Below are 27,218 nucleotides of genomic sequence, written 5' to 3'. Positions count from 1 at the left end.
TTGGGTAACTTTTACCCAACTGGGATCAACCAGCTCGACATAGAATGTGAAAGTATGAAAAGTGTCATTTCCAGTGGCCAACAGGGGGCGCTATGACTATGAGCGAATATTACTACACAGGGGTCTTCAGGGCAGGGCTGTTATCATACCTGTGATGTTTGAAGAAGGTCGGTCCATGTACATAAGATTTAAAGCAACTCGTAGTTTCATGGCGAGACGCTCAAAATGGCCGCCTCTTACAGGCACACACATCGACGAAAACAAATTATTTTGATAACTTTTAATCCCAAACATGTTTTCTATCCATAGAACCTAAATTCAAGTCAGTCGGACAAAATCCCTCGGAGGAGTTCTACAAAGTACAACGTGTCAGAATCGCCCAAAATGGCGACTAAATTCAAAATGGTGGACTTCTTGTCGAGTTGACGTAATGGTCCAATGTAACTTTTTTGTGCGTCTTGGTGTAATACACGTGTCCACCGGATTTCGTGAATTTAGGTAAATGTGGCCGCCGGGGCATCTCTTTAGGGGGCGCTCTCGAGCCGTTTGGCCACGCCCATTCGCGACTCCACTAGAATACCAAATTTTTCGCCGGGAGACATGTGTGTCTCCACTTTCATGAGTTTTTGAATATGATAAAGCCTCCAAAAAGACAAATCACTTGCCGTGTCACAGGAAGTTGATGTTTAAGGTCAAAGGATGCTTGAAACCTCACGAAACGTGTCACATACATCCGGCGTGGTGAGACGATACATCTGAAATGTGTTTTGCGAGTGGGCGTGGCCAAACGGATCGCCAGCGCCCCCTGCTGGAGACAGGAAACGAGACAAAAATAGAAACTTTAAGCGGGGATACGCGGTCCCTCGCGCGCTGCACGTCGGGGAGACGGCGCGCGGGAGTGGGAGGGCCCGTACATCACTGCTTGCAGTTTTAATTAATATTATTACTATCGTTATAGTAGCTGCAGAGACATGAGAGGACTCAATTGAGAGAAAACACAATTCTTCTTTTCACACATTTATTGTATTTACTTGAATACAAACGTGCAAATAAAAAGGTAAAAAAATAATAAAAGCATTCCTTCCCCCAACGAACAAACGAAAGCCGTGATTAAAAGGGATGTTTGTAAAAGAGGGAGGAAAATAATCAGAGTTATAAATCATAATCTTCTCAAATGAAATCCGTGTCGACTTTATTTGCACTCCTGCTTGATGCAAGCAACAAACCGGTGCCAAATGACGGAGCACGAAATTATGTAACGCAAGAACCGTAAATCCTCTTGGCGCCGCGGTGCCGACCGGGACCTGGAGGAGCCCGGTACGCCCGCCGGATTATCAGAGTCTTATAAATGACACCGCAGCCAGTCGGATTATAAACGCCGTTAAGAGAGAAAATCACTCTGGCTCAGAGCTTCAGGTTCTCGGCTTGGTAGCGAAGGCGAGGTACCCCGTGTGGCCGGGTACCTCTCGGGGCGGCGTGGTGGTCTTCATGGTGACGGAGGTGTGGTTCGGAGCGGCGCCGGCCTCGGTCTGAGCGGAGGAGTCGGGGCCGAAGTCCGGCAGCGACAGCGAGACGGTTCGGACGTCATGGACCCTCAGCAGGACCTCCACGGTGCTGATCTCCTCGAAGCCCTGATCCGTCAGCGCCTCGCACGTCCGCTGGACCTGCTCGATGCACGGGGAGAAGGAGCAGATGCGGCCTCCTGCGGGACAGACGAGACGGGAGACCGTGAACGCGACGCCCCTCAAGAAAGATGATTCAAACCAAGAGTGAGGAATGTGTCACGTTCGTTTAAGCGCTGTCGATTCGGACTGACGTTTCGTACAGTGATTCGTGGTCCCCGAAGGACGAATCCCACACAGGGGGGATAGTTACATTAAAATAACAAAGTTGCAGAGCGTGCAGCCAACGTTTTCGAACAGCGTTAGAAAAAAAACAACAACTCATTTAGACGATGGAACAGCTGATCTGGACCGGGTTGACGAGTTTCGATAATTCCCAGAGGGCCGGCTTTTAAGTGGCCTCCCATGTTTCTGGGATTCCCCCCGCCCGTTGTCGGTGATATTCTTAGCAGACATCCTCCAGCGTGGAGAAGCTACACGTAGAGTCGAAATCTACTGGTTCATTGGATGAACCGCAAAGTTACAGGTCATAGTTGCTGTCAAAAAGTCCAACAAGCACGGACACAAATTTGGGTTTTCTGAGAAGCAACGTAGTGATTCTCTTTTTACATCCAGATTGACATAACTACAGATCACCATCTTGGATCTCTGCGTACCGCGATGTTTTAGAGGCCAACAGAGTCGGAGAATTGCTCGGCATTCTGGGAACAGGAGGAGGCACTGTGCGTGTGAATTTAACTCGTGAACAGAAGGTCTATGAATAACGTATAAAAAGCGCTGAAATATTGCACAACTCATCACTCCTGCTTGGTTATTTCAGCCAAAACACACAAAAACAAGCGACGGTGTTTTCGTTGTCTGAGAGAATAAATAATCTGAACCAGATTTTTTTAAACTCAATAAGGTTCAAGAAGACATTCAGTCTCCCTCAAGGGAAAATCATATTACTACAAACTTCTATTAATGATTTGGGGGTTTTATTACACACCAAAGTACTTTCGAAACATGTTTCTGGCCCAGCAAAGCAGTCCCGTGACCCGCTGGTCGGTTTGTGGATCATCGGGGGATGAACACAGATCACCTGCCGGCCGCGGCCTCTTGTCTCCGAGGGAACCCGTGCGGAGATCGCAGCGGGAGGCCGGGGCGACGGGCCAAAAAGACGTTCACTGGCTGACCCGAAGAGCGAAGAATGTGACTCTGAGCGCTGCAGCTGGAGACAACCGGCGTTCCCGTTAATGAAAATAACTCTATATCTTCCACTTTAATCTAGAGGGACAGACAGGTATATTAAAGAAGGACACAGTGTGGAGGAACCAGAGCGGGTGTGGCCAGAAAGACCACCAGCTGATCAGTATAGTGGATAGATCAACAGCAACAGCAACAATGCTGTGGTTCTGTTAACCCTCTAAAAGCCTGGTTAAAACTACTGTTAACTCTTTAGTAGACCGTTTATTTCCACATCTGGCAGTTACAGATCAACATGATCATCATTTGGAGTCCGTTTTTGGTCTCCACCGACTTCTGAGGCCAATATTTCAATCACCAGCTGCTTAAATGCTTCAGATCCTTCTCCAGATAGTCTCTATCTGTGGCTGTTTGCTGCCGAGCAGATAATGTTCGGAGGCTTTCTGGAGGTTTTTCTCCGGTTCCAGCTGCCTGGTGCTCACCTGTCGCTCAAAGCTTCAGTTTTCGCCGTGATTATCGTCTGGAAACCCGGTTCGCATTAAGGTTCGCTCATCCACTGAAGGGCGGACCGATCAGTGACCAGTAGGGTTGGTTAAATTACCGTGGCGCTGAAGTTGCTGCCCCTATAGCTTGTCGGCGCAAAACATGCCGATTGGTTCGAGGGTGCTCCGAACAACAACAAGGGAAAGCTGAAAGGAACTAAAACAGTCAAATTGTAGCCAGACCGCTAAATAAAAAAAAAAAGCTGAAAATCACAATCAAGCTCTGAAAATACCTATTTATGTATTTTATGCATTTGTATAACCTTGTTTTTTTTTTCCTCTCTCTCTGGTCTTGTGTAAAACTCTTTGTATCGCCCGGTTGTTAAAAGGTGCGGTACGAATGAACACGCCTCGCCTCTTGGAGTTGATCAAGCTGTCGGCATTCCTTCACGCTCGAACCTGAAAACTTTCCCTTTGCACAGTTTAAGCGTTTTTGTCACCTGCTGACCATTTAACAGGCTGTGAGAGAAGCCCGTCGGGACATGGGTGTTCATCTGAGATGGCGTCCTGCAGAGTTACTCGGCGAAATGAGGATCGAGCCCTGCAGACGGGACGCCTCGCTGAAAGACTTCATTGTGTCTGACAAACCCTGCGGTAGACTTCGGGATGTTTCAGATAGCAGTCGCTCCTTCGTCTAACAGGACGAGCAGTCTCCCTCGTGACGGCCACAAACACCACTCAACAGTCTCCTAGCAACCAGGATGAACACACAGGGAGGGGTCGGGTTGATGATTATACAAGGGCGTCTCGAGCAGTTATTAATAGCCTCGAATATCAACAGCGAGTTCACAACTCAGATCTCTACACGCAGGAAACGTACGATGGCTCGTCGTTAACTTCAAGGTTCTGGAGTCTTTGTGTTCTCGGGACGTGTTTGCTTTATTCTTACATCATAATACCCGTGAATCTGTGAGGCGGCGGGGAGACAGGGAGGCCGGGTTCGGGTTAAGGGTCCTTCTCAGAGAGCAGCTGGACAGAGGCCAGGCGGCCGGCCAAAACATGAGGAGAATTACAACTTGGAGGGGGAAAAAAACAACAACAAAAAAAACAGGAGAGCAATATTTCACTTCTTGTGTTCCACTCCGTCCCCGGCAGAAAACCAGCTCTCAGCAACTTCTTCAGCCTGAGAAAAAGCTGTGTGTCACAGTACTGTAAAAATGGAAAGAGGAAATGTAAAAAAAGGAGCATAAAGTTGCTGTGCTGGCAAACAGGCCCAATTCAAATGAAGCCGTGTTAATGGTTGACCGTTGCAACAGTTGATCACTTTAACGCGGAGGAAAACCCAAAAATGCATCGAGTCTCAGGCAAGTTCTGGAGGTACAAGGGGCGCCTTTTTTTCTACCATCTATGACCTGATTTATGGACTTTTAATTCTAATAGGAGGTCAGACATCATGACATCCTCGACAAGTGTAGTACCCCAGTATTTTAATTGCCTCATCAACATGCATGTCTCTTTCACCTCTTGTGTGAACGACCTGCAGAAAAACGGTTCATTGTGGCTGCAAGGACGAATTTGATCAGTTAGGACTTTTCCATCGTGAAGCTCAGGACTCTTCCGTCTCTATCCAGGTTGATTTTGATGATTTTTTTTTTTTTTACACCTTTTAGTCTTTAATTCCAGCATTATGAAGTCGGTGGTGCTCTCGAATAAACCTCCAGTTTGAGCCGTGGAAAGTAGATCAAGCCTTTCCTTGTGGAGCTGCAGCTCTGTTCCTGCAGCATAACCCTGTATGGTCATGGGACTGCTTCTACAATGGGGATCTGGCAGCACTCTATTTATCTGTATCCGTGCGTGCGTGCGTGCGTGCGTGCGTGTGTGTGTGTGTGTGTGTGTGTGTGTGTGTGCGTGTGCGTGTGCGTGCGTGTGCGGTCACGAAAAGAATATGTAGCAGTGGCACCATAAAAGGGAGTCAAAGAGGAGGTGGGAAAGTTGCAGAGGGCAGCGTCCTCGCTCCTCCTGCATTCCTCTTCATATTGGGGCTTCCTTGATGCATTTATGTGCTTCAGGAATATACGCATGCACTCGGGGCTTTCAGACTCATAAACCACGGGTCTCGTGCATCTTAACCGTGTCGGAGAGACTGAGTTCAATAAAGGAGATTTTGAGTGGCCCCGTGCTATGAGCCCTGCGCGCCGACCACCTCAGGGAACCGCCCGACCTGCCCGGGCACGTTGCAGGTCCCCGTTGCCATCGAGACCCCGGCGTGCTTTCTGCCTCGCTGGCCGAGTTTAATATTGTTCTCCTGCGACCTGACACAAAGGCAAAGTCAATGATTGCAGCGTCGGCCAGGATCGATGGCTGTTCTGGGCGTGCAGAGGGAGGCGACACTGCCGGAGGGGTGGGGGTGGAGGTGGGGTTGGGTGGGGGTTGGGATTCATGTGCTGATATCCTAAAATGCTCCCTGTCACAGTCATGTTCCTGTGGCGCCAGGACGAGTCACAGAGAAGTCACCATCAGGTGGTGGTGATTGTTCCGTCTGCAGCCAAATATACACACAGAGAACATGTAGTCATACAGGCAGACACTTCAATGTCACCGCAGGACCCCAGTGATCCTCATTCATTCCCCTTTTTCACTGCCTCTGGCTACACTATTGGGAGAAGAGAGTGGGACATATTTCATCCCTTTCTCTGGGGTTTTATTTATTGTGGGTTTTGACACAGCATAAATACAATTTACAGTTTCCCACAGGTTGAGAATTTCCTTGTGCTGGTTCAGTGTTTGACTGATGTTCATGCAACAAACTCATGCAGTTGTGGAGGGAGATAACCAGGGTTATTTTCTGCACCTACAATGTAAAGATGTCCTCTTAACACCGTATGCAGGCTATCAGTAGGCACTACAATTTACAGACATCCCCTAAACGCCTCACATGCAGGCTATCACTAGGCACTACAATTTATAGATGTTACCTAAATGCCTCATGCATGATATCCGTAGACACTACAATTTACAGATGTCCCCTAAACGCCTCACATGCAGGCTATCAGTAGGCACTACAATTTACAGATGTCCCCTAAACGTCTCACATGCAGGCTATCACTAGGCACTACAATTTACAGATATTACCGAAACGCCTCATGCAGTATATCCGTAGACGCTACAATTTACAGATGTCCCCTAAACGCCTCACATGCAGATATCTGTAGGTGCCACAATTTACTGATGTCACGTATACGCCTCAAATGAAGATTAAAAGTGGACTTTACAATTTACAGATTTCTGCCAAAACACATCACATGCAGGCTACTGGTAGATGCTTCAATTAACTGAAGTCCCCTAAAGGCCTCACATGCAGGCTATCAGTAGGCACTACAATTTACTGAAGTCCCCTAAATGCCTCACATGCAGGCTACCAGTAGGCACTACAATTTACTGAAGTCCCCTAAATGCCTCACATGCAGGCTATAAGTGAACTGTACAATTTACTAACGTTCTCTATACTCCTCACATGCAAACCATCGGCAGACACTTCAATCTTCACTTTACAGATGTCACATAAATGCCTTACATATGCAGGCTACTGGGAGACGCCACAATTAACACATGTCCTCTAAATGCTTCACACGCAGACTATAAGCTACAATTTACTGATGTTCCCTAAACGCCTCTCTTGCAGGCTACTGGTAGAATCTACACTTTGCCAAACAGTATAATCTGAAACGGGTAATAATTCAACAGATCCCTTCGCCTCCAATACATTCACTCTTACCTTGCTTCTTCATGGCAGCCTTGGCGTGTCCCACCGCCTCCCAGGGGCTGGGGATGTCCAGGAAGACGGCGTCCGCCACCCCGGTCACTCCGAACCCTTCCTTGCACACGTCCTGGTTCCTGACGGTGACCAGATGATCCACGCGGTGCTCCTTGAACTCCTCGGCCACCTTCTCCGCCCGCTGCTGGTGGAACTCCACCGTGTGCAGGTGGCCTGTGGGCGCGATGGTGCGCAGGATGGCGTGGGAGAGGGAGCCGCTACCCGTACCTGGAAAACACACGGGGGGGAGGGGGGAGTCAAAAAACAGGAAGTCTGAGGACAACACAAGGGCGTGGAGCTACAACCTTTTGTAGTGGCGATGACACAAAATAAGTCAACACACTTTCAGACATTCAAATCAAAAAGCCTCGTAGTTGTGTAAACGTGGAGCGCTGGGTTCTCAATCTAACGGTCTGCGAGGGAACCGCCATTACTACACAGTTTTTAAGATGAATGTCAGAATTCATTAAATATATAAATATAATAACATGGAGGGCGAATAGGAGAAAATAAAGGTTAAATTATCCTGGTCACATCTCAGAAAACCGTCAAACTGAGGTCTTGTTGTGTCTCCGGGAGGACAGTAAAGGTTTTCTTCTATTCTGAGTCAGTCTGAACAGCTCACAGCTGCTACTACACAAAACACACACACACACACACACACACACACACACACACACACACACACACACACACACACACACACACACACACACACACACACACACACACACACACACACACACACACACACTTTCAGACTGCTTCGCTCTCCACTCGGGCCGATAAGTGGATGCTACATTTCCGAGTGGTCCTTCTCTGCCCTGAAGCTGTCCTGTTGGTGACGTGAACGATGTCCGCTCATGGACGGTTTAGCGAGTGTGTGTGATTTTACAGGAAGAGAAAACAGCAGCGGTCACGTGATTTGCAGTCTGGGCGGGCGGGCGGGGCAGGGGGATGGGATGGGATGGGATGGGATGCGTTGGGATGGGGCTTTGGGGGGAGCGTCGAGAACACATGAGAGGCCAACACATCCCGTCCTCCATCCTCCTCCTCCTTCTTCTTCTGACATTACATCACCGCCGCCTTTGTTAGCGTGGAGACAAAGAGGGCAGTGTTTACCCGACAGCAGCACTTTGACTTGCTAAAACCTCACGCTGCTGGGACGGACGGTGTGTGACCGCCAACAACAGTAAATGGGACGGATTGATTTTACAGGATTCAGGACATACAAGTGTAAATCAGCGGAAAACACACAAAAGAAAGCTGAAGACAGTTGAATAAACAGCCTCATATAGGACAGACTGAGCCGGTCTCCGGTTCAAATTACCTCATTCATTAATAAAGACAACTTCGTTATCTTCACGGTAGAAGGACTAACTGTTCTGATTGCACTGAATTCAAAGTCATGATTAACTGCACTGATGCTAATATGTATTCTGACTTCATAGATAACATGAATACTACTGTTTATTTTTCTTCACATGGTGTTGACTCAGTTCTCAAAGCAATTTTCTGAGGTTGTATTTAATTGCATTATTGAAGTCAGCAAGTTTTCCTTCTTTTCCTAGTTGTTTGTCATTTAATTTGCACAATTTTTCAAAAACAAATTGATAGATTTCTGTGAAATTTTGATGAAGGGTTCGACCTTCGTCACACTGAGAAGCCAAACAGAATTTTAACTTGGGGTTTATTGTATTTAAATTCACTCAGATTAAGGCTTCATAATACTCAAGTCAAGCCAGGTTTGGAGACTGGTAGCACTGGTGTGCGTGTGTTGAACGTGTCAATGGTCGCATATCCCTGGTTGTAAAATGTAAAAAACATATGCTATAAAAGTAGGTGCTGTTTTGAGTAGATGATGATTTGGGCTTTAAAATATCTTATTCTGTTTTATAAATACTCAAAAACCCAGAGACATTAAATGTACAAGAAAAGAAAACCATAAAAAGCTGAAAATTGACAACTAGGAATCTGAAACTAGAGAATTGTTGTTTTTTGTTTGTTAGAAACATTTAAAATGTCTGTTGGCCAATTATTATTTACCAACTAATAGATTAACCAACTAAATTTCGAGCATTAAACGAAACAGCATCTGATGGATTTCACCTGTAAATGGTGCAACAGCAAAATGAAATATTTAGGTGTTCATATAATCCGACAGAGCTACACCACAAACTGAAGCCCTGCAATGTTATACAGGCCGAATTTCACTGCAACGCTTGTTTATAAAGTGGCGTTTACTGTTGAGAGGAAATGGCTGAGTGACGGGCGCTCGAACAGAGTCTGAACTCGATCTGCATACAAGTCATACGATCAATTGGCGCAGAACCAAGTCTGGATGTCAGGCTTCACGCCAGGTTACCAACGGCTTCAGTTTCCATGATTGTTACCGTGATAAAGAAGATGGACGGTAGCCAGGTTATAGAAGAAACACGCTCAGCGTCAGCAGTACTTTGTAAATTGAGTCATTCATTTTGTACAAAATACGGCATGTGAAAGCAGAGAACACATCTTTAACGTGCGGTCTTAAACAAAACGTAGTTTCAACCTAAATGGTCAAATCTGGGAAAGGACTATATTTCATAGATGTTTGTGTCTAAATGGAGACAAATTATTACATCTCAAATGTTACACGAAAACAAGGACTGCTTATCATCTGGCTGCACTTGTTTCCAGCAACACATTTTATTTCTGGTTTGGGATGCACCAATACAAGACTCAGTATTGGTTATTGGTCCAGAAACCAGAAAAAACAAAGTTGCAAGCTGATATGATATTAAAGAGAAGGAGGAACATGTTTTAAAAACAGCCCCTGCCTGAAGTCATCGTGTCAGCTGGTTGGAGATATTTTACACACACAAAAAAAAAAAAAAAAAAAGAACAGAACAGAAAAAAAGCAGAAGTAGCATGAAAAGGAGCCGTACATGCAAAAAGCCTCAAGAACAAGGCTTGGAAAGAAAAAGACAAAAACTGCCTGAGGCGGTGACGAAGTGTTCCCACAAGACTACGACAAAAAGTCAGAGAAAACAGGTGACAAACCCTTTCCAGAATATCGGGGGGTTGAGGTCGAGGTCAAGGTCGAGGTCGAGGACGTAACTTTTGATCTGAACTGCAGGTCGGTTCTGCTTTCTGTTCCTCTATCGAGTAAATCAGCGTGGTCGGCCGGATGAGAAGTAAAGACAGTATGGACGGGAAATAAGTGGGAAATGAGAAAGCGGAAGCAACAGATGGATGTCCTCCCGTCGTTAACGCACTGTGGTCCCTGAACGCTGCAGCTTGAAGGCCAACTGTACAAGGCTGATGTTAGTGATTGTTTCCATGATTTAAGATCCGATCAACGTTGGTTTTGAAGGTTGATGATGCAAAAACATATGAACATATTGCTGTATTCAAATGGGCAGTTCAACATTAGATGTCATCGTCGTGGAAACACTGACGATCTGCTGGCATCTGTTGATTTTTACACATTTGCATCCCAGCGTGCTACAGGTGTCTTACAGCTCAAACTTGCTGAGTCAGATCGAGGTTGGATCACTTTCCCATCACGAACGAGCTGCTTCTGAATCTGTTCAAGTGACTAAGACACTTCCTCTAAGGTATGCAGATGTTTTGGTTCAAGTTTGATCTGCGTATTTGGATCTGAGCCCAAATCAAGCGCACTAAACGAGCAGGTTTGACCATCTGTGCATTAGCTTGGTGTTACAGTACCGACATTCACTGGGTTCACAAGGAAATCGTTTGCGGTCGTTGCATCCTACTGGAGGAAGATCTCGGGTTGATTTGGAAACTATTAGAACAGCTTGAACCAATCAGCAGGCGGCAAAACCAACCCAAACTCAACCGCAGCTGCAACTACGCTAGACTTCACCGTCATCGTACCAAACTACCGACACCGGTCGCCGATTGGTCGGCCCTTCAGAGCAGCTCGGTAAACGTTAAAGCGAGCAGGGGTTCTAATCACAGTAAAAAGTGAAGCTGTGCGCATCCCCACGGCAACCGAACTCGACGTTGCTCGGATCCCGTCAGCGGCGTAATTCGCCCGGTTCATTTCAATCGCGACCTGAAGCACCTACACTGAGGTGGCATCACGAGTCGTTTCCCAGAGTTACAACGCCCTCCTTCTGGCATGGAGGTCGTTGACATTAGTGAATAATTGACAGGTGGACGTGTGCTCTACCTGCACGGCGTGAATGTCCGCTAACAGAAATAATGAGCGACAAACACTCCAGAACAAACTGTGTCCAAGGTGACGCCCCTCCCTCCCCTCCTCCCTCCTCCCTCCGCCCCACCCGACTGAAAGCTCTCTCGGCAAACTCGGCATGAAGGAGTGAGAACAGCCAACAACATTATTGCCTCTACTCTCTACATGTTTGTACAGAAGGTCTCCCCCTCCACAGAACAGCTCACACTGCTGACTGACTATCAAGGCTGAACATTGTGAGTCACCACTGACAGGCTCATTAGCACCTGGTAATGACACTTAACTGTTGCTATGTGCAGCTAATGAAATGCCACTTTAGATTGAATAAACCAGGCGTTTTATCCGCTGTTATTTCCCCTTGTTGTAGACTACTAGGCATGTTTTTACTATTCGAATGCATAAAGTAACGTGACACCAGTACAGATAGTGCAGCCCTGTCCGTACCGCCGGCGTAAGTGCTGACTCGACAGACCGCCGAACTCATTCATCACCCCGGAGACCCTCCATCTCGCATACACCCTCGATGTTCACCGAGGAAGATCGATAACGCGGCATGCGCAGAGCTGCCGACAGTAAAGCATGATGAAGCACTGCACCGCGCGCTTGCGCACACACACACACACACACACACACACACACACACACACACACACACACACACACACACACACACTCACATCCCCCCCTCACTGCCTTTGGACTGGGAGAGGCCGCAACAGCAAAACACACCAACACAGTCTGAGCAATTGCAATTAGACGAATGGAGACGGAGCTGAAGGCGGAGAAGCGATCGGAGGAAACTCCGGGGGGAGACAAGAGAACAAGAATTAGACAAGAGAACAAGAAGTGGCAAAAAAAGAAAAAAAAAACTAGATTACATAATGTCTGAATGTTCTCAGACACACGTGTAGCAATCACATGACTTTCAATATCAACAGCTGGGGTGGAAACATCTGGCAGGGAATCAGAAGTGTAAACAGGGACATTAGAATTAAAGCTGCAGCAGAAAAGATCTGAGGCCAAATGAAATTATAAAAAGGTAAAAACATCCCGAGAGAGACGAATGCTCATGTTGGGTAATCTAATTAACAGCGTGTGCAGAGGAAGCTCAACATCACATTACAAGGAGTTCCTGGAACTCAAGCTCAACATTTCCTTTGAAATGCAAAGTCACAGGTCAGGTTCAACAACATTCAAATGCAGCAAAGATGGAGTTAATGAATCCACGTTACATCTTCGTTTTACACACTGAAGAGATTCGCTTCTGTCGTAATCAGTCCGGCTGCATGACGGCTCGTGTTTCACCTTACAAGCGTAGCTGCAACACAAAGTCCATCTTCTGTTTTATGCACCGACTACAGTGATCGGGTACACTCAGTACTACGGTGGTCACGACACCAACGTCTTTGGTAAGAAGAGGAGGATGGAGCTTTCAGTCAATAAAATAAAAAAATATTACTGCAATGTCAAAGATTTTTATTTGTATTTTTTTTTAAATGGTACCAAAAGTCCAAAATAAAGAACTTTCTTTTCACGGTGGCCAATCCTTTTTACAGTACTGCCACGGCCGGCTGATCAAAGAATGCAAATAAATATCAAGAAGAACATGAACATCACAAAAACAGCTGCATGTGGCCTTTATTAGTATTAAAACCAAACAATACCGTGCTGGAAAACGTACACAACTTGGCACCGTTCAGCAGGCACACTGTTACATATGTTAATCAGAACAAGATGACCACGGCTACGGTTTTATTGGCAGCAGTGGCAGATAACGTGTATATAATTAAATACGCTGCACACAAGTACAAAGTCTGAACTACTTAAATGAGCTAAAGTTAGTCGCTGTTAGAGATCACCAACAGCAGCAGGAACATTTCAGGATGTGAACACTGAGACTTGGATGGTTTTAAAATAAAGTGAACAACTGAAACTGTCTGAGCTCGAGCTGTGTGTACAGATCCGGATGTCTGTCTTGGCTGTTTCCTTATTTTAAATGACACCATTTACAGTACGGCTTTCGGTCATCTTTAATTTTGGTCCTGCACGTCGACTCAAAACGCAAAAATACCCCCAGAAACGAACTTTTGAGTTGTTGTTTTTGAACTCAAAACAGGAGCAGGATATGTGAGGCAGCCATCACGCAAACACGTTGTTGAAAGTTACGAGTCGATTCGACACGAACAGGAAGTCACCTCACCTGACTCGCAGACGACGGAGCCCGGCTTCAGCTCCAGCATCATGGTGATGGTGGCGATGTCGGTGGTGTAGAGGATCTGGGTGCGGTGAGGCAGGGAGACCGTCCACAGCTCCGGCGTCGGGTGGAGCACATGCACCCAGCCGCCTTTGCTGCAGGTCACCTTGGACCCGTAACGCTGCCCAATCAGGTCCGTGGAGTGGCGAATGACCCCGTAGCGCGTCTGCGTCTGGGCGCCCTGCTGCACCTTGACGGGCATCGCGGAGTTGTGGTTCAGGTAAACGATGGCAACGTCCCCGTCCTGAATGAAGTCGGAGTACTCTACAAAACTCATGGTGGGGCACGGTCACTCTGCGGCAGGGAGGTAAAACATCAGCAGTCAACAATAATAAAAACAAAAGAAACAACAATTCTCCCTCTTTTTTGAAATACTACTAGATCTCACAGACATCCCTACCTACGCCTTATACAATATCTAAACATGCTTTAAAGATATGGTTAATGATAAGTTATTTTTTAACTGAGCTTATTTATATTTTTCTTCACATGCACAGGTTTTTGTCAGACATAAGCAGAACTATATACGTCTCCATGTGCATTCATTCTAAATATAACTTTATACTAAAATTCCAATTATTATTTTATATTTCATTATTATTTACAGTGTCAGGTCATTTTGTAATGTTTGCAAATAAATGTCAATATGTAAAATGTGTTTCTGAAAACCTCATACTTTTCTATTCTGACATATTACAGATTCTGGCTGCATATTGGCTCCGCTTCCACTCGATTGACTGCATTTTAATATGACTATATATATATATATATATATATATATATATATATATATACGTTTTTATATGTTGTGTAAACAAACAATAAAAAATGTGCATCTGACTCCGGACGGTGGCAGCCAGCTGACCCACCGTTGCCACGGTAACCGTTGTATTTATTTTTTTAATGACGCCCGTTATTTTTTTTAAATTGAAGAAAAAGCTTCGAGCAGAGACAGTTGAACTGAGACCGAGAGGACGTTGGACAGGAGGACAATTTACATCTTCACCGACAAAAACACAAGGGAGGTCATTAATCCGACAACATGGAGAGGATGTGAGTCAGACGAACACATCCTATCTTTTTCTAAATTATAGATATATATATATATATTTGTATTTATTTTTAAATAAATCGGGTCTCCGTTATTGAGGCAGATTGATCGGTTGCGGTTCGGATTATCGGACCTGTTGTAGTTTAATTAGAGAGAAACCGGTTGTTATTATAACCAGAGGATGAGCTTCAGTATCTGATGGAGTAAACAGTTAGCTGTTGCTAACCGCGTCACATTTTAATACAGTTTAGAAACCGGGACAACCCCGAATACGCACGAAAAGGTCACAGTGCAAAATGTGTTATCAGCCTTGAATTACAGTTACCGACAATAACAAACGAGTTTTGATTTGTTTTTTTTAAAAACGTTGAACGCCGGTTTGGCTTAGCTGACGAACATGCTAACGGTAGCAACGTCCGGTTACGGTCAACCGGATACGGTTAGCGGGTAAACAAACGTTCGCGACAAGGCGACTTGCCTCCTTCAGGTTTTTGTTGTTACGACAAGCAAAAAAAAACAAAAAAAAACACCGGGGGATCAAACTGTGCTCTGAGCTCCGTCTGTGCATGTGGATTCACTCCTCGCACACGTGGTTTTGTTTTCAAAGGAAGTTGCGTCGACTTCGACCGGAAGAGGATTCAAAATGAACAGATCAGGAACCCGACATCTGCAGACAAAACCGATTCACAAGCTGCACATGTTTTTTCTGGTTAAATATCGGCATAACGTGGATGTAAACAAAATGTCGCACCGTGTTAAACTGTAAAATGGACAAATATAATCTCCAGTTTAACTGGTTCAAGTACGACTGAGATAGTTCAGGAATTATAATAAAGTCCTGCATTTAACTTTACATTAAAAAAAAGAGGCAATAAAGAAAGAATACTTGCAGAAAAATTGCCCCTATCACATTATTAGATAAAAATATATATAACTTGATTATGACCAATGCTTCTATGTGCATGTTGCATTTTACTGCTGGTTTCCAACTGATGATAGGCAGCTTATAACAAACATTTTAAAGTCTGGTCACGTGTTTTGTGTGTCAATTCGTAATTTGTAACTTCACTATGGCAAATTAGATTTAAAAAAGAAAAAAAAGCATAATTTGCTTATGAAGTGGTATGAATGGAATAACTCAAGTAAAGCACCTCAAAGCTGCACTTCAACTCCCCACCACTGCAAGTGAATTAATATTGCATATATGCAATTGCGCCTGATAATCAAATGTACTTCTATAAGTTTTATATATATTCGTGGATTTACATCCATTTACTTTGACGCAACTTCTGCTCTCCTGTCCTCATCAGGAGCATGTTGGTATAAGAGGAGACCAATCTAGAAAGACCTATAAGTGTTTGATCATCTAATAAAATCATTTCCTAAAATTGCGAGTTATTGTACACTTTTGTTTTTAATTGGGAGTGAAACAGGCAGCGCGCAGAAGGAGGCGCCGCTGGAGCAGAGTCAACACGTCCTATTGAATGAATGGACTACAAATACCGACCAATGGGAGCGGAGATGCTCTCCTATAAAGCTCCGTCTGAAGCCATCAGCCCGACCGGAGAGCTGCTGAGACGCTGCTGGTGGTTTGTGAGCTCCTCGGTCGGAACAATAGGGATCTTTGTATCTACCCCTGGTAGTTGTAGTAATCCACAAATTCGAAAACAACAGGTAGGGGATTGGTTTAATTTAATTTATTAGCTCACACAGGCACAGGAGGAGCTTTAGCTCTTCTTTTTTTTTTAAATTATTATTGTTATTGTTAAATGACAGCTGGGCGATAGACAGATCCTTTTGGCCCTCTGCCTTTGTCCGCTTCTCACTACAACGATGGCTGTTAACATTAGGGTCGTTTAATAAGAGGATTAAAAACTAAAAAGAGTATTTGTATGTTTCACAAATGAATCTGCTGCACCTGTTTAAACGTGTTTCGGACACTCTGTTCACTGCAGGACATTTCATCGTTTATCTGCTAAATGTGACATCCAAAAAATGATGTCGTTAGACTCGATGCTGATTCTCGGCACCGGGCACTCAAATTTGTTCCGCTTGTTGTTCACCGTCTCTTCCGTCCATCCCCGTCCAGGGATCAGCCATGCCTTTCGGTAACACGCACAACCAGCTGAAGATGAAGTACACCTCGGAGCAGGAGTTCCCGGACCTCAGCAAACACAACAATCATATGGCCAAGATCCTGACTCCTGCTATGTACGAGAGTCTGAGGAACAAAGAGACACCCAGTGGATTTACTGTGGATGATGTCATTCAGACTGGGATTGATAACCCAGGTAAAAAAAAAAAAAAAACTTAAAAAAAAAAAAAAAACTTAAAAAAAACAAACAACTCGAGCGGCTTTTCGGTGAAACGTCTGTTCAGGCTGATCGACCGCGTTTTAATGGCCGCGGCGGTCTGAGCCGCGCGTCGCTGCGAGGGAAAGCTGACTGCTTTTTGCACCGTGACCTTGCCAAGGGGATAAACTATGGCTCACATTTTCACACATATGGGGCGCTGATTTGATTAGAAACCGCCATCCTCGTCTAAATGGGTGTTGCGTTATCAGAGCACAGAGTTCACAGCAAACGGTACAAAGATGAACAGTTACATAATGTATGCAGGGAAGCAGTTGATAATCCTATGCTGCTTTCAATTTCATTATGTCATCTCCAGCTTGTGTTGCAGACTGAGCCATCAGTGGCTCATGTTTATTGACCCATTCAGAGGAGAGCTGGTAACCTGCCAACTATGACAGGTGACTCGCCCTCACCCTGCAGACTACTTTGTTTCTGTTTAGCTCTGAGACTATGGCCAAACTGACCCTGAAGAGGCTTTCGGCTGAGGATGAGTTCCCAGATCTCAGTCAGCACAACAACCACATGGCCCGTTTCTTAACCCTGAACATGTACAGGGCGCTGAGAGAGAAGGCGACACCCAACGGCTTCACCGTAGATGATCTCATTCAGACAGGGGTTGATAATCCTGGTACAGTAACAGTCCCATCCTGAGACCTGATGGCACTCAGCACATTGAGTTAGTGAGGATGTTTGCTTGTTTGCATGCTCTGTGCACCGTGACCTCCGTGACCCTGTTTGACTTTGTGCGCAGGCCACCCCTTCATTATGACCGTGGGCTGTGTCGCCGGGGACGAGGAGACCTACGAGGTCTTCAAAGAGCTGCTGGACCCCGTGATCGAGGACAGACACGGAGGATACAAACCATCAGACAAGCACAAGACCGACATCAATCCCGGCAACCTGAAGGTACCGCAGCTCCGCCAGCATGTACACCGGGATGAATGTGCCGGTGCGGCCGAGCCGATCCTAACCTGACTCCTTTTCAAAGGGCGGCGACGACCTCGACTCCAACTATGTTCTGAGCTCCCGAGTCCGAACGGGCCGCAGCATCCGTGGCTTCTGCCTGCCACCGCACTGCAGCCGAGGAGAGAGGCGTGCTGTGGAGAAACTCTCCATCGAAGGTGAGGAGGCCTCCCAGCTCTAAACTGCTGCTTATTGACGGGGCAGGAACTCTGCTGCTGCTGTCATCTGGACATCTGCCACATCTGCCACATCTGCCACATCTGCCACCATCATCCACACAGATGGCTGCAGCTCAATGATTATGTAAAAGAAGAAGAAGCAGCAGTCTGCTCGGCGAAGTCGAGCGTGCTGCAGAGGCTGCCACCTAGTGGGAGCAGGTGGAAGAGCACAGAAGTAAAACTGAACTGCGAATCAGCTGTGACAATTATTAACAGTCATCTTCATTGATTGATCTGTTATCCTCCTTATCAATCAATTTGGAGTGATAGGAGTTTTTGTCTGAGCATTAGACAATTATTCAGACTAAATAGCAGCAGCACATTATTGCAGTTTCGAAGCTTGAACCAGGAAACTCTTTAAAAGGTCATCACGGTCTGAAGCTGCAGCCTGTCAGTATTTTACATTTCTAATTAAAATACTTTTTTTTTTAATATCAAACTTTTCTCCTGTCCCGGCAGCTCTGGCGTCTCTGACTGGAGACCTGAAGGGGAAATACTACGCCCTGAAGAACATGACAGACGCCGAGCAGCAGCAGCTCATCGACGACCACTTCCTGTTTGACAAGCCCGTGTCCCCTCTGCTGCTGGCCTCAGGGATGGCCCGGGACTGGCCCGACGCCAGAGGCATCTGGTGAGACCTGAATGTCCAACCTTTTTTATTTTTTTTTTAATTTTTTTGTAAATCTTTTTAATGACGGATCTAATTTGGAGGTTAACTTGTATTTTCTGTCTCCAGGCACAACGACAACAAGACATTCCTGGTGTGGGTGAATGAGGAGGACCACCTGCGTGTGATCTCCATGCAGAAAGGAGGCAACATGAAGGAGGTGTTCAACCGCTTCTGCACCGGACTCACCAAGGTCGGCGGGAAACGTTAGGCTCATCGGTGCGTCTGCGTACGCGAGCCAGACTCTTAAAGATTCACCCTGGTTCTTCTGTGTTTAGATCGAGAGCCTGTTCAAGGAGAGGAAGCACGCGTTCATGTGGAACGAGCACCTGGGCTACGTGCTCACCTGCCCCTCCAACCTGGGCACCGGCCTGCGTGCCGGTGTGCACGTGAAGCTGCCCAACATGAGCAAACACGCCAAGTTTGAGGACGTTCTCAAGAGGCTGAGGCTCCAGAAACGCGGAACCGGTGAGCGCCGACGTTCCCCGTCCGTCTTCTGAACGTCACGGCCGGTTGCAACTCCTCAACCGCTGACCGGCGTTTTCTAGAAGAGGGCTAAAACTTCAGTCTTGGTGATTCGTGCGTCGTGTTGCCTTTTTCCCCCGACAGGTGGCGTCGACACGGCCGCGGTGGGCGGCGTGTTTGACATCTCCAACGCTGACCGACTGGGCTTCTCCGAGGTGGAGCTGATGCAGATGGTGGTCGACGGAGTCAAGCTGCTGGTGGAGATGGAGAAGAAGCTGGAGAAGGGCCAGGCCGTCGACAACATGATACCCGCCCAGAAGTAACTCCATCCTGAAACCCACCGCGCTCCCCCCGCTACCTCGACCTCTCCCCCGCCGCCTCGTCTTCATCCACCTTTTGACTGACTGTCTGACTCTGTCCTTGAATGCACTCCGATCTGAGAAGAAATAAAAATGTTCTTGTTCAAGTTGAGCTTTGTTGTGATTCTTGCAGCGAAGTTATGGTTAAACATCATCAGCCGCATCACGCTGGCTTCGTTAAAACGGTCTGATACAAGTGTCTCATCCTTTTTCCTTAAAGAGCCTCTTCATAAGTAAAATGTTTCTGCTCCCATTGGACTACAGCTAAAAGAAAAGTATTTACAGATGTCCCGCAGTGGACTTCTGTCCCTGAATGCAGCACATTCACCTTAAAGGGACATTTCATACATCGAGTTCTCACGAGGATCAATCTAATTTCTTGTAAGACAAAATAACCCTGAAGATGTCGGCTTGTGTTCAAAACTAGAGCTGCTCTCCTGTTGCATTATGGGAAATGTTGGATCCAGTGTTTAAGAGCGCAAGATTGACATTTAGAGCTTTTTCAGCCTTTTAAAGAAGTCGAATTCGACACTGAAGTATCACGTCCTTACTGCGTCTCAGAAATTTGTCTCTGAATCATTTTTACACACCTGAATAATTTAAGGGTCTTCTTGGCCCCAAGCAAGGAGGTCCGATTAAGTTCCTGAGGACCGCCGTGTCGAGCTGGGCGACAGAGGTTTTTTGAATGTTTAAAACGTGTGAAGTCATTTCTACTCAATTTAATCCAGGTTTAATTCAAACATTTATACTTTGACCTGCACATCTCCATCCCTGCTAAAACATGCAGAAAGTTGACTGATTTCTATTAAATTCACATAAATGGTGTTTTTAATTAAGTACAATCCTTTTTTTTTTTTTCTCCCCAAAGTCTTTTTATTTTAACCCATCCATATTTTTTTCCCCCCATGTTTTAAAAGACTGAAATGTTTCAAACCTTTTCCAAGCTCGAGTCCTTTTGAATCGTATTTAAATGGATAAATTAGGTCGCGCTTAAAATGGCACTGACTTTTAGCACTTTGTGGTTTGGCTTTCTTGAAGAAATTGTATTTTCTTAATTCCTGTTGTTCTGGGTTTTGTACCCTCATGGTTGAAATGCACTTATTGTACGTCGCTTTGGATAAAAGCGTCAGATAAATGAAATGTAATGTAATGAAATGTAGTGAAATGTAATGAAATGTAGTGTAAACGCGATGTTTCGCGCGGGCGTCCGGACACGAATGACGAAACGAGGACGTTCAAGTTGACAGACACTTTAATCGAGACATGAGTGACCTTTAACCATGTGGGCATTTACACGGACTCCCCATCATCTCTACTCTTCAACGAAATACAAAAAGAAAAAAAGAAAAAAAAAAAAAAAAAAAAAAAAAAAAAAAGTATTACGGTGAAGCCGTCTTGAAAGTAAGATACATTATTTACACTGAAAACAGAACGCTACGTAATTTTTCCTTTTTGCAGGAGAGAGAGAGAGAGAGAGAGAGAGAGAGAGAAAAAGATTAAATAAATAAGACCAGAAATGCTTTTTTTGTCCACATTCACAGCATGACAAATCATATTCAACTCGTTAATGTCGACCCCGTGTGGCCAGAAGAGACTGAGATATTAGTAGGTAATTCAGTGATTATTGCCAAAAGCCTTAATCTATACATTATAATATTCAATACATACTCTGTATTTTGTTTAAAAAAAGGAGACATTTGGAAACTGCTACTTGGATGATTGTACAGCTTAAATACTTCTAGATATATATATATATATATGTATACTTTTAAACCCTTTTGTTCATAGTTTTAACTCGTTGGCAACTTTGGAAGCAATGTTTTTGAAAGCGATGGATGATCCGGATATCCTTTTGAACCTGACGCCGTTGAGGGAGAGACGGGGCAGCTTGCAGACCTCCATCTCCCACTGCACCAGGTTTTCGGCTCGCCCGTCGCCGTGGACGCAAAGAAGCAGGAAACTCTCTTGCTGTTCGTAGTCGCAGTTGTTGGCGTCGAGCACCTTGCGAATCTCCCGCATGATGTCGCAAGGCTCCATGGAGCTGGTGGTCCTCATACTCCAAGTGAATCTGAGGGAGCGGGGTTTACTGTCTTTATTTTCCCCTTTTTGATCCCCAGGTACATGGCGACTGTCGGGAGAGAAACATGGGGGAGAAAAAAGTTGGTTTTTTTTTAGCCTCATGGAAAAGTTGTTTTTTTAAGTGCAGTGTCTGGTGGAGGGGTTTGATAGAAATGTCCTTTTACCGTCATAAAATATGACGTTTAATGCGGCCGGTAGAATTAGTCCAGATTACATGAAATTTAGCTGGAGTCTGGTGCGTTTCCACCTCAGACACTTTGCAGCCCGAGTTTGTAACGCTCGGATAAATAATCCATATATTAGTCACAGCGGGAAGCTGTGAAACTGACAAAATGTAGTAAAAGTTATCAATCATGTTCGATGAATTAAGATTTTACGGCAAGTTATTACAGAAAAAGAAAAGACATTTACTTTAACACCCCATTTGAATTACTATTATTATTATGATTATTATAATTTGCTCGTTATTTTAGATTTTGGTTTTACTACATTTTGTAGCGGGCTTCAAAATGAACAGTCGTTTTTCTGAAAAAAAAAAAAAATATTCAGCCGTCTTTGAAGAACCCAGAAGATCGCTGCAACTTTCTGTGAGTGCAGCTTTTACAAATATCGATAACTTTGGATATTGATCTTCTCAGTTAGTTAATTATTTGGTTAATTTCAACACAAAACACCTTCAGATCGACATCTTTGGTCTTTTACGTCGTTCGTCCAGATGTTTTTCTTTATACACGGATTTATTGTATCATTTCATTTGTTTATAAATATCTTAAATACATTTGGAAAAGGTGCTGCAAAAATGTTGTTTACTGTCCTCTATCTATGTGCAGATATTAAGTACCAGTCAGACAGTCGTGCTCCTGATTCTTTAGACTTAGTTATATACATACATACATACATATATATATATATATACATATATATACATATATATACATACATACATATATATATATATATATATATATATACATACATACATATATATACATACATACATATATATATATATATATATATACACACACACACACATATATATATATATATACACACACACACACATATATATATATATATATATATATATACACACACACACACACACATACATATGTATATATATATATATACACACACATATATATACACACACACACATATATATGTATATATATATATATATAGTCAGGCATCGCAAACAAACTGTGACTTAATTAATGTAATCAACACAGATATTCAGTCAGACTGGATCAATGTGTACTTAAAAATAATTACTTGATTGACGGGATAAAACGACTTTCTGGGTTTTCCATAGACTTTAAACGGGTTTTATTTTGTAGGAAAAGCAGACGTGAACTGGAGCAGCATGAATAACGGTCTTTTCAGGGGGATTTTTCAGGTCGACAACAAAACAAACATGCCATGCTAACAGATCAGCACACGAGTACACAGTGCCATGCAAACATTTAAAAAACAAATTAAGAAAGTCAAAACATTCAAGAGGCTTTAAGTATGCAGTGGTGCGACACATTCAATCATCCCTGGGGAAACGAAGCAGAGGAAGGGTTTCCTATGCACAGGTGGGGGTTTGAGCAACTTTGATTTGATGCTGCAGACGAAGACAAACTGAAGCCTACGTTTATAAGGGGGGGAGAGGGGGGCATTGGAGGCGGGGTGGGGTGGGGGGGGGTTCAGGTAACCTCACCTTGAGCCCTCAAATCTCCCGTTTCTCTCAAACTCGGTTGAGACTCTGGGGCGCACGAGAAGATCAGACAGGGAGGCGGAGGAGGAGTCGAGGGGGGAACAAAAAAAAAAAAGAAGAATAAAGATGTGGATTGTGCACGACATAAATCATTTTTAGATCAATTCCAGTGAGTCAAAAAAAGAGAAAACACGTGAACGACGACGAGAGCCACCACCAAAAAAAAAAACAACAAAGAAATGGAAGATTGGACTTCCATTGAGTGAGGAGTCATGAGAGAGAGAAATAAACAGTGATGGATGTTCAGATCCCAAACTGAAACCAACAACAGCACAGAGAAAGAGAAGCTGGGCGGCAGAGTGTCGCCCCAAAACAGCAGCAAAGGAACGTCAGCTGCAGCCTGCAGGTTAAAAAAATAAATAAATCGACTTTTTAGCGATAAAAACTCTAATCTGAGGAAAAACTGCAAGATATCGATAAAAACTAAAAATCTACTGAGTGTAAAGAGTCGCTGTTATTTTTGTGTCATAACTAATTTTTAAAAGAGCAGAATCCTTTATAACTAAATAAAGGGCCAGTGCGTAGGATCTAGGGTGGACCATAAATACAAGGAGTGGTCCAGAAGGTACGCCGTTAACCGTTAACACTCGAGAGGAAGTAATCAAAAGTTACATTACGCCTGATCAACATCAGCACCCGAGTTCAACACGTTACGTGACCACCGCTTTGAAAAAGGCATCGAGACGGGCGAGTTGTTCTGAGCTTCGCTCTCCAACACCAACTTCTTTCCGTTCCCCAAAACGCTCTGGCTGAGGTGAGGGATGTTAAATTGGTTGCAATCTGCATCCTCACCACTAGATGCCACTAAATCCTCCTTTGAACGAACAGAACAGACTAAAACAATGATTGTATTGGGCAAATATTGGACTGAAATGTGTAAAACTTTATTAATGTTAATTAAAGTTAATCATCGTCATGTGATCTGATCATCTCACTTAAATCTCAACACTGGCAGCTATATATAAAAAAAAACAAAAAAACGATCCAATCATATAAAGACGGCAAATATTCAGGAATCTGATGAAGAAGCCGTGTGTGTGTGTGTGTGTGTGTGTGTGTGCGTGTGTGTGTGCGTGTGCTGGTGTAGCAGGACACACGCATATAAACACAGACACTCGGAAAACTGCGACATGAAGCTCGGCCTCGACAACAGTTCGTCCCGACGACTGGACAGCAGCAACACGTTCAACAGCTCAACAGAAGTCCACTTTACTTTCTGCTTTTTGGTTTTTCCGGCGGCGCTGTTCTTTTAGACACGATGTTCCTACCGTGATCATTCTGTCCAAAAACCTGGGGAGATTTAATAAAGTACATCTACAGCGAGAGGACTTTAATCCGCATCGCTGACTCAGAGTCACGCCTGCAAGAGATGTCTTAATCTAGCACATCAGTAGTTTATTTATTTATTTTTTTAAAGGGGGGGGGGAGGGGGGGGAAATCAGTGCTCATCCTCTCTCTCTTTATTTCTCAGTGTTTAAAATTGAAAGTAAAACAGTTCAGCAGACAGACTAACGCTCGCCGAGGCCTGCAGAACCCCTCGAATCACTACGGACAGGAAAAGTGTCCCGAGTAAAGTGACCCGCGATTAGATCGCGAGCTCGGTAATCTCTCTGCTCCTCTGACAGGACGGGTGTGTGTTGCGTCAGGCTCCCAGCATGCACTGCAGCCTGCAGGACAGAAAAACAGGACGGGTGGAGGAGGAAGAGACTCCAGACTCCCGACAACAAGAGGACGAGTGAGCAGACAGGACTGACAGCAGGTCCCGGGTCGGCCACAGAGGCTGTGAAAAGTCACACAAGACCGAAGGGGGGAGGTGAGGCAGGGAGGGGGAGGAGGAGGAGGAGGGGAGGGGGTCTGACACTTTTGTCTCAGAGAGGGGGAAGGGGGAGAGATTGAGGGATTGAAACAGCCCCTTACTCTAGATCTTCATCTTCCTACAACTCTCTATATCTTCCGCTCCTGAATCTGAAAGACAAAACGTGAATCTGAGGATACGGGCGGAAAATCTCCGTGGACACATGACAAGAAAAGAGAGAGGGAAAGAATATATCTGAATGTATGGCGTTGAGGACAGGCCAAAAGAAGAAGAAGAAGAAGAAAACAAAACATGGAAGGATGATGAGAAGGAAGGAAGGAAAGGCTGATAAGAGACCGGAGGGCAGAAGACTTACTAAGGGTCTTTCCTCCCTGGGTAGAAGGGTTTGCAGGCCCTGTTTTGGCCGCCTGCCGTTTGGCCGGGTCAATACTGACCCTAGGCAGAGAGGAAGAGCAGCAAGAGGTCAAGGTTAAAGGACACAGGAAGGTAAGGAAGACAAAAAAAGCACACAAACTGTGAGGAGTGGAGTGAAGTTGGGAGGTGACTGAACCTAAAACGTCCTGAGGAGGAGGAGGAGGAGGAAGAGGAGGAGGAGGAACGTGACAACAACAACAAAAAAGTCATTAAAAGTCGCAAGATGTGACGGGAAGTTTTCAGCAGAAATGTACGGCGGCCCAAAGCTGACGAAACGTCGCGAGAGGTCATCGGACGAGTCAAAATGGAACGGAATAAACACGCAAGTAATATTGTTGGTTAAATGACTGAAGCGGCTTCCACGAAGAAACGTCGCTCACGGCTCTCTATTGTATTGTTAGCACGCTAACACCGGCGACTCGGCACTAAACCCAAGTTACGTTTAATGTTAATGTATTTAAAATTCCTTTTTTCCCCCGTCTAGGTTCAAATCAGTGACAGACCAACATCGTTGAGGTTTATCCTCTGTGGACCATGAATATCGGCACAAAAGATAATATATCGACGGATAAGTAAAAACTCTAAGCTGTACGTGGCGCTAAAATCAAATTCATTTATTATCAAAATCGGAAGGAAACATCTTCTGGAGGGCCGTGAATATGTTGATTCATCGGTTTGTTAATTGACGGAAAGCTGATCAAAAATAAATTTGGATCATTAGTGTCTCAATAAAGGTGTTTTTTTTTAAGCCAGTAAGCTTAATATATATATTTTTTAAGTGAAGAGGTCACTGTTCTGGCCAACTGTAATTAACATTTTCTACTGCTCACAGATTTTATTTGACTTTAATAAACCAAATAAATAATAAGGAAAATAATCAGCAGGTACATTTATAATGAAATAAATGGACGTTGCAGCTGTAGCTCAAAGTTCACAGGAAAATGAAGGCACTTAATATTTCTTGCACTGCATTCAGTTTATTTAACTAATATCATAATGTAATTAAATGATGTTATCAGTTGTATTTTTGACTTGTCCGATCACCTTTCACAACATCTTGAGAGTTTAGGGTCTCCAGAGAAAATGAGGACAAACACAAAAAAACCAAAGTGAAGCGCCGAGAGTGAGATGGAGGGACGGTGATGACACCAGAGCTCAACCTAGCTCCAGACGATGAAGTCTACAAATCAGCCACCAGAGGGCGCCGTGAGCCTCTTCAGGCCACAAACATCCTCCGTTGTTCTGAGCTGACGATCACTCCAGGGTCAAGTTCTTCTCGACCGCAGCTTCTTACTCGTTTCAAAAGAATTCAGTGATTCACAGCCGCCTTTTGTAAAAAAAATAAATAAATTAAAAAAAAATATATATATAGAAATTATAAAAACCCACCAAGACTGAACTGAAAGTATTTGTGCCATAAATATCGGAGTCTTTCTTCATAAGGAACATGAGGACGAGCACTCAAGTATTTTTGTTCGGCGGCAGTAAAATGAAAACAAACTTCAG

The 27,218-nt window shown here is 44.6% G+C and overlaps 3 protein-coding genes across 21 annotated transcripts in view; 1 reads left to right on the top strand and 2 right to left on the bottom strand.

Annotated features, from left to right (window-relative positions):
* Positions 1-1,001: 1,001 nt before the first annotated feature.
* Positions 1,002-15,205, bottom strand: trmt61a (tRNA methyltransferase 61A). The gene is made up of 4 exons (XM_069160831.1): positions 15,091-15,205; positions 13,508-13,855; positions 7,065-7,331; positions 1,002-1,702 (listed from the first exon to the last, which is right to left on the bottom strand). The coding sequence occupies exons 2-4, from the start codon at positions 13,836-13,838 to the stop codon at positions 1,413-1,415; spliced, it is 888 nt and encodes a 295-aa protein (XP_069016932.1). The 5' UTR covers positions 13,839-13,855; positions 15,091-15,205; the 3' UTR covers positions 1,002-1,412.
* ckba (creatine kinase, brain a) lies at positions 14,601-19,750 on the top strand. 2 transcript variants are annotated; one of them, XM_069160830.1, is made up of 8 exons: positions 14,601-14,614; positions 17,407-17,594; positions 17,718-17,872; positions 17,955-18,087; positions 18,607-18,778; positions 18,884-19,007; positions 19,093-19,282; positions 19,424-19,750. In XM_069160830.1, exons 1-8 carry the CDS (start codon positions 14,604-14,606, stop codon positions 19,600-19,602), a joined length of 1,152 nt encoding a protein of 383 aa, XP_069016931.1. In that variant the 5' UTR covers positions 14,601-14,603; the 3' UTR covers positions 19,603-19,750. The 2 variants fall into 2 exon arrangements, with proteins under 2 accessions (XP_069016931.1, XP_069016930.1); XM_069160829.1 differs by lacking the exons at positions 14,601-14,614; positions 17,407-17,594 and adding exons at positions 16,086-16,286; positions 16,702-16,903.
* Positions 19,751-20,872: 1,122 nt separating this feature from the next.
* mark3a (MAP/microtubule affinity-regulating kinase 3a) overlaps positions 20,873-27,218 on the bottom strand; it is a 45,313-nt gene continuing 38,967 nt past the window's right edge. For 10 of the 18 annotated variants that reach the window (XM_069160810.1, XM_069160814.1, XM_069160816.1 and 7 more), the window contains 2 exons: positions 23,426-23,470; positions 20,873-21,766 (listed from right to left, as the gene is read on the bottom strand). In XM_069160810.1, the coding sequence (XP_069016911.1) occupies positions 21,421-21,766; positions 23,426-23,470 (391 nt within the window). In that variant the 3' untranslated portion in view covers positions 20,873-21,420. Of the gene's footprint in view, positions 21,767-23,425; positions 23,471-25,399; positions 25,448-25,653; positions 25,734-27,218 lie in introns of all 18 variants that reach the window. The other 8 variants (XM_069160817.1, XM_069160819.1, XM_069160823.1 and 5 more) reach the window with 3 other exon arrangements.

Source organism: Embiotoca jacksoni, unplaced genomic scaffold (genome assembly GCF_022577435.1).
Source record: "Embiotoca jacksoni isolate LCO1_2020_lvr unplaced genomic scaffold, fEmbJac1.0.p SCAF_27, whole genome shotgun sequence".
Lineage (NCBI taxonomy): Eukaryota > Metazoa > Chordata > Actinopteri > Embiotocidae > Embiotoca > Embiotoca jacksoni.
Note: the sequence above shows the minus strand (reverse complement) of the source record. Positions and strands in the feature narration are given on the sequence as shown.

What these genes read in the sequence shown, in the direction of transcription:
- trmt61a (XM_069160831.1), bottom strand. Translation starts at nt 13,838, where the DNA reads ATGAGTTTTGTAGAGTACTCCGACTTCATTCAGGACGGGGACGTTGCC. An exon ending in CTCCGTCGTCTGCGAGTCAG is followed by an intron (nt 7,332 to 13,507) that starts GTGAGGTGACTT and finishes TGTGTTTTCCAG; the next exon opens with GTACGGGTAGCGGCTCCCTC. An exon ending in GGCTGCCATGAAGAAGCAAG is followed by an intron (nt 1,703 to 7,064) that starts GTAAGAGTGAAT and finishes TCTGTCCCGCAG; the next exon opens with GAGGCCGCATCTGCTCCTTC.
- ckba (XM_069160829.1), top strand. Translation starts at nt 16,101, where the DNA reads ATGGACTACAAATACCGACCAATGGGAGCGGAGATGCTCTCCTATAAA. An exon ending in CACAAATTCGAAAACAACAG is followed by an intron (nt 16,287 to 16,701) that starts GTAGGGGATTGG and finishes ATCCCCGTCCAG; the next exon opens with GGATCAGCCATGCCTTTCGG. An exon ending in TCAATCCCGGCAACCTGAAG is followed by an intron (nt 17,873 to 17,954) that starts GTACCGCAGCTC and finishes TCCTTTTCAAAG; the next exon opens with GGCGGCGACGACCTCGACTC.